General features: G+C 36.5%; 3 protein-coding genes across 4 annotated transcripts; all 3 read left to right on the forward strand.

The window, feature by feature from the left end:
• Nucleotides 1–3530: 3530 nt before the first annotated feature.
• LOC117637423 (adenylate kinase isoenzyme 6 homolog) lies at nt 3531–4917 on the forward strand. Of its 2 annotated transcripts, none has more exons than XM_034372306.1 (3): nt 3531–3759; nt 4118–4477; nt 4584–4917. In XM_034372306.1, exons 2-3 carry the CDS (start codon nt 4146–4148, stop codon nt 4768–4770), a joined length of 519 nt encoding a protein of 172 aa, XP_034228197.1. In that variant the 5' UTR covers nt 3531–3759; nt 4118–4145; the 3' UTR covers nt 4771–4917. The 2 variants fall into 2 exon arrangements, with proteins under 2 accessions (XP_034228197.1, XP_034228198.1); XM_034372307.1 differs by having other exon boundaries at nt 3611–3759; nt 4103–4477.
• Nucleotides 4918–5136: 219 nt separating this feature from the next.
• On the forward strand, nt 5137–7981 carry LOC117637422 (50S ribosomal protein L15-like). Its single transcript, XM_034372305.1, has 4 exons — nt 5137–5855; nt 6517–6600; nt 6681–6770; nt 6999–7981. Exons 1-4 carry the CDS (start codon nt 5445–5447, stop codon nt 7257–7259), a joined length of 846 nt encoding a protein of 281 aa, XP_034228196.1. The 5' UTR covers nt 5137–5444; the 3' UTR covers nt 7260–7981.
• An 893-nt stretch (nt 7982–8874) lies between these two features.
• LOC117612288 (mediator of RNA polymerase II transcription subunit 32) lies at nt 8875–11567 on the forward strand. The gene is made up of 3 exons (XM_034341071.1): nt 8875–9308; nt 9820–10271; nt 11103–11567. The coding sequence occupies exon 2, from the start codon at nt 9837–9839 to the stop codon at nt 10269–10271; it is 435 nt and encodes a 144-aa protein (XP_034196962.1). The 5' UTR covers nt 8875–9308; nt 9820–9836; the 3' UTR covers nt 11103–11567.
• Nucleotides 11568–11736: the final 169 nt, after the last annotated feature.

Here is an 11736-nt window from a genome sequence, read left to right on the forward strand (position 1 = left end):
ATATTATGTTAACATTTTTTTTTTCTGAAGAATTGGAAGTTGAGATTAAATGAGAACACATCAAAGCACCTCTTTTTCGGGTTATTGTACAAAGTAATATTGTCCATGTATTAATAAGAGAGAGTGGTGGGCCAGCTTCTTAAAATGAACTATTGATCCCTGAAATGAAATATTGATATCTGAATTGAACTGAACTTTATCACTGCAAATAAAAAATTCAATTGGAAAATGCTAGGCTTACCACATTTTTCATACCACATTGTGTACCACCTCTCTAATAGAGGTGGCCCCGTTTGTATTGGTGGGCTCTACCTCTATTAGAAAAGTAGTACACAATGTAGTATAAAAATGTAGTAACCTAACATTACCCCATTCAATTTATTGAAATAAAATTGAATTAACCCTCATCATTGTAGATACTCTAATAAAACATCAGAAATTAATCAAATCAGGAAGCGGAGTTCCTAAAATAATAGCATTTATTTTGATGACCTAAAGATGTGGTGGAGTTCCAAAGTTTGTCTAAAATAAGGCAGTGGCATTTGTATGTAGACAAGCTTGGTCCTAGTGACGGCCCAAATTTTAGTCCTAATTCTTTTCCAAATCCTATTAATCGTGGACCTAATTGGTCATCATCATTAATGACACAGTGTTCGAAAGATGCATCCTGGTTTTCAATCTTGCTTAGACTTGTATTATGTGTATTTTGAACATGAAAACGTATTGATTAAGTTTGACTAATTTTTCTTCAATTTTCTCGTGAAATATGATGTTAAGACTAATAAACCATGCATAAAAAGTTCCCACGACAAATTGAACGTCAGCCAATATGACATTTCAACGAAATAATCTACTATTTTGATACGTTGTAAAAGAATATTGTAAATATCTTATCATTTATTAAAACAAAACGAAACATACGTCGTGAAAGTATATTGCAAATATCTTATCATCTGTTAAAACAAAACAAAACAAAATTAAGCTACAATAAGAAGATTGAGATGGATGCATTAATTTAACCTTTCAAATCTCATTACTCCAAACTCAGAAAAAGAAGAACCATTCATGGAAAAGTAATACAAAAAATCCATCTTCGGTTTATAACAATTGTTTCCGTAAAATATCAATTATGGGTCTTGGTCTCATAAACCAACTTACTTTTCTTTAATGTAAAATAACCAAAGTACACTAATTAACATAAGATGGTTGAGATAGTTTTGGTTGGAACTTGTCATTTTGCTCATGCGAAAATAGATTTGGTTGGAACGAATATTCTAGATAGTTTGGTTTTTGTATCACATATGATTTAGACCATCTTTATTGCATTTCAACCCTCCTAGAAGGTCAGTTTGGATTCATATATAGGTCTCATCAGATCTCCCCGAAGTTGTGAAGCCTTCGATGGTGTTGATGGGGCTGTGAAGCTATTCGAAGAGAGAGAGAGAGAGAGAGAGGTTGAAGGGGGGGAGATGGAGGTGGGCTAATCTTCCCATAATCTTCCCCTCTAACGTGGGCCAGGGTTTTTTTACCAAGTGCCCCAAGAAGTGAGTCGATAATGGTTACCTGATAGGGACCTAGGCCAGACACAAAAAAGAAGCAATTTTTCAGCAATTTTTATTTTTTATTTACATTTATTCCTTCGATTCACCAACCTACTTTGGAGAGAGAGAGAGAGAAGAAAAGGCAAAACAAAATGGTGATAGAGAAAAAGAGAAGTACTGATTGTAAGAGAGAGAAAATTAACCAATGTTTTTAATGTTTTATTTTAATTTTTTATTAGTTTCAATTATTAGAATATTTAATTATATCTTTATCTATGTGGAGGTGAGCTCCACTTATCATGCCACCGGTGGATAATGATCCATGTGTATAAAATTACAAAAAAAGGTATCTGCCACGTCATTATAGTTAACAAACTTTTAGACGGAGTTGAAGAAAAGAGCAAAGTGGGTCATCAAACCACGGTCAAGCGAGGTAAATAGGCCACTTTAAGTTTGGGGGTCTTTTGAGAAGTAAAATATTGATCTAGAATCCTTTTGTTTAGATGACTCTGCTCAAAAATTGGAGGAAATGAGATGAAAAGGGTTGGACGACAATTATGCAGGTGTTCACGGTCAAACATCATCCTCACTATCCTCTATGCCTAGTCACTTTTCTCCTGGAGGAAGCTCAAGCACAAAGATTAGTGCAAAAATGAAGGGAAATGTATTGAAACAGTAAACTTTAATTTTTGTTTATGCATGCAAATTTTAATTATGAATTTTTTTATTTTATGAATAAGTGGTTTTTTATTTATTCCATAAGTTATGTATTTTATTTGTTAAATGTATTGAAAGAACTGTGACTTTCCTTCTTCCTTAGCAATTCTTGAACAATCTTGTTCTCCTGGACCTTAGGGTCCAAAGAAGTTTTGATCACTCACCCTGGATCTAATCTAAGGGTTGAGAAAAAACTGATTTAAATATCAATATGTCAATATTTTATTATTTTTATTGTACAAAATATTAATTTAAATTAAACAAAAAAATGTATTTAAAAAAAAAATCACTCCAACCAAAAGACGCTATCTCTCTCAGAAAATCAAGAACATGTTCTTCATCCATTGTTGTTCACAACTACCTTCAACTCTGGCATTGCGATGAAAAACAAGAATACGTGCCGTTTAAGATTCACTCTAATTCTTATTGGTTATCTATTTTATCTCTTGATTTAGATTCAAATATTCAATTATTTCAGAAACAAAAGAAAATTTATTGACCCAAATCCGGAGCCATCAAGCCATCACTTCACACTTTAACGTGATTGGATTTCAAGGACCCACAACCAAGTCATTTTTCTATTGTTCTCTACCTTTGTGATCAATTTGCTGTTTATAAATGTTAGATTTGAATGATTCGTGAACCAAGTTTGGAAAAACTTCAATTTTTTATAAACAAATGTAGGTTTTTTTTTTTTTTCCCTTTCCAGTTCATGAACCCAGACTTGGGTTTCTGCAATTATATTGTATTTTCATCTCTGATATTAAACTCATTTTTTTAAATTAAAAAAAAGTTTTAATAACCAAAATAATATTTTACTACAGTAAAAATAAAATAAAAGATGACATACTAATATTTAAACCTTTTTTTTTTTTCAATCATTAAATTAGATCTAAGGGTAGGTAATCACAACTTGAAACCAGAAGCAATACTTTTATTATATTGATACACCCAGCCACCCAACCTCTAGTATGTTCCTCCTAACAACACTTTTACTCAATTGTCATGGCAAAGAATAAGAGTAAGTAAAGGCAATTACGGTTTACATGAATAATATATGTCATATCAATTTTTTTTGTGCTTTTTCACCAATTACCATGGCAACTTAAGAGCAATTACTATTCACATGAGATTTTATATATGAGATTAATAAATAAAAATTTGCTAGGTATGTATTTAAAAAAAATTCTGAATAATTTTTAAGAATTTAAAAAAAGAAAAAAAGAAAAAAAAAGGCTGATGTCAGTGCCCCTCTGACAGCAGCTCGGGCTATCTTGCCTTGGGCCTTGCCAGCTCTTGCCCGGGTTGGATGTCAGCGCTGGAGCTGATTTTGGGAGACCAGGGGAGGCTTTTGCCTGGGCTGGGCTCTTGGAATCCATTCATCCAAAAGAATCCTCTCCGAACCCAATATCTTCCTTTCCCTAGTCCCTCATGTGCCCTCGGTTGCTCGTCTCCTGTCGGCGGTCAGGTACTGTTTTGGAGCAGCGACATCGTCTATCAGGTACTGTTCTCGCCTCTGGAACTGAGTCGTTAAATCTTTGGTTTCAGATTGATACCGTACCGCGATTGGGTACGCTCGATCCAGATCGAAATTCGTAGGGGGGTGAGCGAATTAGGCAACCATGCTGCTAACTTATCTTTTCTCATTCTGGGTTTCGTAATGTTTACTTCTGTGTCACCCAAATACAGGCCCAGCTGCATATAAGACCAGCGTGTTAAGAGCTTCCGAATTTAATTTCCAATTTGTCATGGTTTTTGTTTTGTTTAGGGTTTAAGTTCTTACTGTTGCACCTTTTAATTTAGTTTTTTTATTATTCACAAATGAGTTTGTTGTTGAGTTCTAGTTAAATTTTATCCAGGCTCTGCCCTGAAGCAGATTAGAGGGCCATGGTGAGGAAGAGGCCAAACATATTGGTGACGGGCACACCAGGAACGGGGAAGACAACAACATCGTCTGCCTTAGCAGAGGCAACACAGCTCCACCACATCAACGTCGGTGATTTGGTGAAGGCCAAGAATCTCCATGATGGGTGGGATGATGAGCTAGACTGTTACATCATCAATGAAGACCTGGTATGCGATGAGCTTGAGGATTCCATGGAAGAAGGAGGGAACATTGTAGACTACCATGGTTGCGATTTCTTCCCTGAGAGATGGTTTGATCTTGTGGTTGTGCTCCAAACTGACAACACCGTCTTGTATGACCGCTTGACTCGAAGGTAATTTTCTTCATCACTGCTTCTTTTCTAGTGTTGCTTCCTTGGGAATTGAAAAGGAAAACCTATGTTTATGGCATTGTGGGTTTTTTTTTAAATATTGTGGCAGAGGATATTCGGAGTCAAAGCTCTCCAACAATATTGAATGTGAAATATTTCAAACTTTGCTTGAGGAGGCAAAAGAGAGCTACCCAGAAGATATCGTGCTTCCTTTAAAGAGTGATAGCATCCAAGACATTTCGACTAATCTTTCTACTTTGGCAGAATGGGTCAGGAGGTGGCAACCTTCAACTTAGTTTCCGACTAATCTTTCTACTTTGGCGGAATGGATCAAGCTTTTGTGAATTTTTCGTGTACTATTATGACGACATATTTGTTTTCTGTCTCGTATCAGTTTTACCATTATGTTTTGTCTCTCTCCTGAATTGCTATTGTTCATTGAAGGGGTTTGATGAAATGAATTTTGTAATGAGGGGCATTCATAGTGACTAGAAAGTTTGTATGATCAAGGATGCAGCCTGCAAATTGGCTTGAGTTTTGGTCCTGTTGGACTCTAGAAGAAGACCATCATTTCGTCCCAAGACACCTTCACTGGCAGCATGCTTTTGCTGCTACCCTTGAGATCAGCAACATTGAAGGAGAAAAAAAAAAAATTTAAGGCCCTTTTGATAATTATTTTTATTTTTATTTTTTGCGTTAGAGTATAAAGGAAAGAGGTATAATGAAAGTGTGAAGATGGAATTGATGGATCATAAATAAAATTTGTCAATATTTCATTCAAACTAGTACAAAAACTAGGGGAATAAACTGTTTTGCTATCTCGGCTAATAACGCTATGTTAATGTAATAATATTTTCACTTGGCATGGCAGGATAGCAAAACAGTCTATACCCCCCGCAACCAACTGTTTCTCCAAGCGAAGAGGGAAAAATCGAAACTGCTGATTCACAGTCGCATCAAGCAAAGAAATATGCTGAGAAGAAGAGTCGCATCCCTTCTCTCCACCACCATTCGCAGCTCCTCAATTAGCACTAAACCTACTCTCTCACCCTCACCAATCTCATTCCAATCCCTCCATTTCCTCCAATGCCCAAACCCAAACCCTAGCATTAGCAATGCCAAAGGATTTGGCTTTCAGCCTCAGGGAATGAGAGCGTACAGTCTGCTGAGCTTGAACGATCTGAGAGGCAAGGTGCCCAGGAAGCAGAAGACGAGGAAAGGCCGTGGGATTGGGTCTGGTAAAGGTAAGACTGCTGGTCGAGGCCACAAGGGTCAGAAGGCTAGAGGCTCCGGGAAGTTGGGGTTTGAAGGTGGGCAGACGCCACTGCGACGTCGTTTGCCCAAGCGTGGGTTTAAGAACCCCTTTAGCCTCACTTTTCAGGTACCCTTTCTTTTCTTTTTCTTTTTCTTTTTCTTTTTCATTGTGTGTAATATGTATTGCTATTTGTTTACGGTGTTTTGCTGCTAGATGTATGGCACTGAAGATATGCTTTATGCATGAGCTTGAGCACAATTGGTCCCTTTTTATTAGAATAATTGAATAGTTAGTCTGTTTCATGCCTCTTAGACTTGGTGTATGCACAAAGAGGTTGATCAATTAACTTATTCCTGGTATATTTGTTTTATATGTCAATTCAGGTTGATATATTTAGCAGATATATGTTTGGGATCATCAATCATGTACTCTGTAAGATGGCCAAAGTGCTCTGGTTGTGTTGTGTCGACACACACATCGTAAATGTTAGAAGCCTTTAGTAAATAATGAAATACTGAATTTTGCAAGCCCTGAGCTATAATGACCACCAGGGTTTTATGTTAACTGTGTGAATATGCCTGTTTTGATAGATAATAAGGGAAGTAGCTTCCAAAGGTGCAATGGTAGTTGGTACTGAAGTAAAGTTTGCTGCTATGGCTAGCAGATTTATCATTTCCTTTTAATTGAATTTGAATCCATTGAAAGCCTTTTCTGTTTCTGGAGGATTTAATTGTATCACCTTTATTTCCATTCATTTTCTGATATTTTATACATGTCTTTGTGGCAGCCAGTAGGATTAGGAAAAATTGCCAAACTCATAAACGCAGGAAAGATTGATTCGTCTGAGTTGATTACAATGAAAACACTCAAGGTGCAGTAAATTCCTTCTCAGACTATTGAGCCAATTCCTGCATCAACTTTGTTTCAATCTGTCAATTATTGTTACAATAGGATACAGGGGCAATAGGGAAGCAGATTAAAGATGGAGTCCGATTGATGGGACGTGGTGCTGAACAGATCCAGTGGCCAATTCATTTTGAGGTATATGTTCATCTAGGCTTTCTACATGATGTACTTTTTTGAGTTTTTTTCACCGTAATTCTTTTGTGTGCTGGTTCGTCAGGTAATCCCCAAGACTTTGATATTGACATTGACTTGAGTGTAACCTTGTGCACTTGATATCATTGTTGTCACTTACGTGCAAATCATGCGAGCTTCCTCTTTTCCTTGCATGCAACTCAAAAATGGACTTACAAATGAGGTTTACAGGTATCGCGTGTCACTGTGAGGGCAAAGGAAGCCGTTGAAGCTGCAGGTGGGTCTGTCAGAAGAGTGTATTACAACAAGTTGGGCTTTCGAGCATTGCTGAAACCTGAGTGGTTTGAAAAGAAAGGCAGGTTATTGCCAAAGGCAGCGAGACCTCCCCCAAAACAGAAGGACAAAGTCGATAGCATCGGCCGCTTGCCTGCCCCAACCAAACCTATTCCTTTTTTTACTGAAGAGGAGGTGGCCTCCAGTTCATCCACTTGACAAAAAGGGAGCAAAATCAGTTCTTTTTAGGATATTTGTACTTTTACATTGAGTTCCTTCACACGTTTTGCATGAACTGTTCTCTTTCATAAGAAACAGTAATTTTGTTACAGGGAAAAATGATCTGGAGGGATAAATGGAATGAGTAAAGCTTTTCATGTTGCCTCAGGATCAGCCCATTTCAGACTTCTGCACCTTCTAGTTCTCAAGAAAATGAACTTGATCATCAGATGCTTTGACATGGTTTAACAATTTTACTTGAAGCAAGTATCTCACTTTTACCTTAGACGAAGGAATAACAAAAGCTTTGTTATGCCAAAACCCAACAGGTTTCTGTAAATCAGAAACTCCGCATCGGAGACGAAGGAATGGCTTTATTGTCTTGGTGTTTCTAGTTTGCGCCTTTTTACCGGTTTCAGTTCCGTTGTGCTATAAATCCCCCCTTAGAAGCTTTTCTTAACGTACTTCATGCTCGATTGCCTGGCTCAAAACTTTGGTTCAACAAATCTTTTACCGTTGCGGAAGGTTAAGGAGGATAAATCTTGCGTACAATTCATTTTTCACATTGAATCTCTTGCATGAATAGCATGGAACCAGCCTTTACTAGAATTTCTCTAGCATCAAGTCTCTTCCTCTTTTAAATTAAAACAATTCTCTTTCAAAACCTTGTGCCTTTGTTGAATTTGAATTTTTGTTGTGATGCTTTCACCTTGGAAACTCAATGAGATCTTGCGATGGGCAGATCAATCATAGTTCTCCTCAAGTAGGGTTTACTTCTCCCGTCTATCTAACTTGCCGGAGGAACACAAACATTCCGAAGGCATACACACATCTCGCATATCCTAAGTTATGTCCAATTTTGAAGAACAACACAATAAAACCATTAGCAGTTTTACATACAATTAAAATCAAATAAGTTATAATGTTGAGTTGATTCATTCAATCCCATGACCAGATATTCTAATTCATTATCTTTTAAGCCATGCACCAAAAAGAATTGAACCCGCAACTCCACCTCACTGTAACCAGCTTACTACAATATGAAAAAGGACGCATTTCTAGTTTCTTTAAATTAATAGTTACTTCTTTTTAGTTTCCGATTCTAATTAGGATTTGATTTACTTTCCTGATTTTGGTTTAATTTTACTTTAAATCACGGCTCCCTTGCATGCTACTCCAAACTCTGAAATGGCCTAAGCATGTCAGTTAAGACTCTTTTAAAAAAACATACAATTAATTGTCTAAATTATTATAAATTAATATAATATAAGGGGAAGGAGACTCAAACTTAGAGGTAAGGAGGTGAGCACATTGCCCTGGCCAACTGACCTAATCCACGTATGGCCAACTGGCCTAACTCACAGCTTGAGTTAAAACTTACAATATAAGTAATTAAAATATACATTTCGTTTGTTTCTAAAGGTGCGCTTAGGCTTTTCATTGACTCATTCTTGTTGAGGAAATGACGAGAGTTTTTAATTTGTATTTTAGGTGGATGAGTTATATTTTGATGAAAAATATCATTTTAAAGCTTATCGCATGATGAGACGTAACATATTATAACTAAAGGTTATGATAATATGCCATAACAGGAACCAAATGATTAAAGATTGACTTGAACAAAGAACCTTCATAAAATTTAGGGCAAAGTACAAGAAAAACCCTATAGTTTATGGGATCTTCGAATTTTATTTCATAGGAGTTCTCCCAATTGAAATTCGTTTTACATTCTCCAAATTGCCAAAGGAAAAAAGAAAAGAAAAAACGTATAAAAAAGTTGCTAAAAAGAAGGAAGAAGGCCTTTAAACATAACAGCCCGCCCAGCCCTCATCTTCTTTTCTGAATTTCTTCTGCGTTCTAAATTCTACTCTTCTTCTTCTTCAATTCTAATTTCTAAAATAACCTTAACCCTATTTTTTGGTCCACAATTGCTTTCATTACCCACAAACGGGCAAGGGAAAAAGGAGAGACCCATCTCACAGCCGAAACCAGCTGCTAAAAAGTATCAGCTTCAGTTCTAAATAATTGAATCGGCTCCTTTTTATTTAGGTAAATTTCAATTTCATGAGTTTAATTTCAGCCCTTGTGTTTGATTCTTTTGATCTTTGAATCAATTATTGTCATAGCTTATAAGCACAGATGCCAAATTGATCCGGGTTTTAATATCTGAAAAAATCCCCCTTTTTCTTTATTTTGCTTCTCTTTATAATTTTTGTTGTTGAAATTTTGTGAATTCTGATTGGTATTTCTATGTTACCGTTGTGGAATGTTTTTGCCTAAAATTTAATTTCTATATCGAGTTATTTTAATGTATGTAATGTATACCCAGGTTTAAAGTAACAGAGAATTGTGATTTAGTATGAAATTCTGGTTCAAATTGAAACTAAAAATAGATTAAAGCTATTATCTTTTGTTTATTGTGTTGTTGGTTCACCATACTGATTGAATATAAAGATATTGGTACCCTGGATTTTTATTTCAGTTATATGCATTTATGCAACTTTTTACCTTCCCTCAATTGTTCACAGTTTCCTAACGTTTCATCACTAATTTTCACTAGCCAATACGAGCCGCAAAATGGACAACATTGTAGATTCTCTAAACAATGCATACCAAGAGTTCGTTGTTGCAGCAGCTAATGTGCTCGAAGCCAAGGAAACTTCTGGCGCCCAGAAAACAGCAGCCACAGATGCTGCTCTTGAGAATTTTAAGCAGAAGTGGGAACTTTTCAGAGTCACTTGTGATCAAGCGGAGGAGTTTGTGGAGTCTGTGAAGCAAAGGATTGGCTCAGAGTGCCTGGTGGATGAGGCAACTGGTTTGGTGGCTGGGAAGTCTGGGCAAACCGCAACTGGTCTTCCACCCATTAGTGCAGTTCGGTTGGAACAGATGAGTAAAGCTGTTCGATGTCTTGTCATAGAACTTCAAAATGGTTCTGGAACTGCTGCTGGTTCAGCACATTCTCATCTGTCAACTCCTTTTGATGGCAGATTCTCTGAAGATTCAGCTCAATAGGTATGAAGGTTCTTCTAAGCTCGTATTGAAAATTTTGTAAATGCATTTTTTCGCTAAGAAAACATCTGATACCCCTTCCAAATGATTTTGAATGCAAGCTTAAGGGAGTTGTGATTTCCTTATTGTTGTGAGCTTGGGTTGTGTCCCCTTTGGCATTTATAATGAACATATTTATGGAAAAGGTGGGGGAAACACAAAAATTGATTGTTGAAAGATTTGTGTCTCGGATGTTCACCTTGAGCTCACTTCAAGTAGATGCCACACTTTTTAATGTATGGCTGGCTGCTACGACAATCTATTTCTATATACACAATCTGATAATTAATGTTTCTACATATAATCTGTTGTGTGTGTGTTTTAAATTTCTTTCATCAAAGGTATGTGTCGTGTGTGCGTTTTAGGACAGGAATTTGAACATTTTCACATATTTGTTGGTTTTAAATTTTTATGATCATGAACTTAATTATTTTAAAAAAAATAATCATGAACTTAATCAGTTCAAACCTCATGTATATTTATATTGTTCTTTCAATCACTTTTCTTCGGCATATATACATACGAAAATGATTGGGGAATTCAAATACTTCCAAAACTCGGTTAAAAGTAAATTCCAAGGCCTATATTTATGCCATACATTTTGCTAAAAAAATGTTCGTTCTTATTAAGAGGTTTTTCCTGGAAGATGTGATCTTTACCTGCTATTATTTAGCCCCATATGTGTGTTACCACGTTTAGTTGAGTTCTACTCCAGAGAAGAAGGTGTTGTATTGTGGTTTTTTGGTTTTGGGCAATTTAGAGTACAGGAGAACTGATATATTTAAGCTGTGGCAGAGGATCGTAAGGTCTTTGGGCGCGGGCTATCAACAACAATGAAAAGATTGTTAGATATTAAATCTAACAGAGGAAAGCAAGGTGGTAGTCCCCTGTGTTTGGGTGATATGGAATGCATAGAATGCAGTCATACAAGGTTCCACGTTCCATTCAGTCGATATGGTTTTTCTCGGAGAGCTGCCTCAGTTGGGCAAAGAGTTGTAGTTTTAGTGGAAGGGACACGCTTGTGTTTGTAATTTACCCTCGCATTTCACTTAATCTTCCCTAATGTATTGTTAGAACTAGAGTTGAGTTTTAGTAGCAGACTTTGAACAGCTGGACAAAGAGCTAAGAGCTTTGTCGATGAGACAAACTAATGGTCGATTACGGTTGTTTTTCTTTTTGTGATTTACTCCTGTGTGTAATTTATTCTTGCCTGATGTATTATATAAGAAATGCTGGAAAGTAAGCTCATTGTTGCCCAAATTTCTTCCTTCACATTAACCAAATTTGATGTCTCCAGTGAATCAACTTCCACATGCAATGGCAAAAAACAAGCATCAACTGCAAAATCCAGCCCCAATATGAGAGCTAAAAGTTGTGTTTGCAAAGGCTCCTATTAACATCCAACTAATAAAGCAGAAATGTTCCAATT

The sequence above is a fragment of the Prunus dulcis genome, chromosome 8 (genome assembly GCF_902201215.1).
Source record: "Prunus dulcis chromosome 8, ALMONDv2, whole genome shotgun sequence".
Lineage (NCBI taxonomy): Eukaryota > Viridiplantae > Streptophyta > Magnoliopsida > Rosales > Rosaceae > Prunus > Prunus dulcis.

Excerpts from the sequence above, each read along its gene's own strand:
- LOC117637423 (XM_034372306.1), top strand. The coding sequence starts at position 4,146 with ATGGTGAGGAAGAGGCCAAACATATTGGTGACGGGCACACCAGGAACG. Across the intron at positions 4,478-4,583 it reads TATGACCGCTTGACTCGAAG|AGGATATTCGGAGTCAAAGC; the intron begins GTAATTTTCTTC and ends ATATTGTGGCAG.
- LOC117612288 (XM_034341071.1), top strand. The coding sequence starts at position 9,837 with ATGGACAACATTGTAGATTCTCTAAACAATGCATACCAAGAGTTCGTT.
- LOC117637422 (XM_034372305.1), top strand. The coding sequence starts at position 5,445 with ATGCTGAGAAGAAGAGTCGCATCCCTTCTCTCCACCACCATTCGCAGC. Across the intron at positions 5,856-6,516 it reads CCTTTAGCCTCACTTTTCAG|CCAGTAGGATTAGGAAAAAT; the intron begins GTACCCTTTCTT and ends TCTTTGTGGCAG. Across the intron at positions 6,601-6,680 it reads TTACAATGAAAACACTCAAG|GATACAGGGGCAATAGGGAA; the intron begins GTGCAGTAAATT and ends TTGTTACAATAG.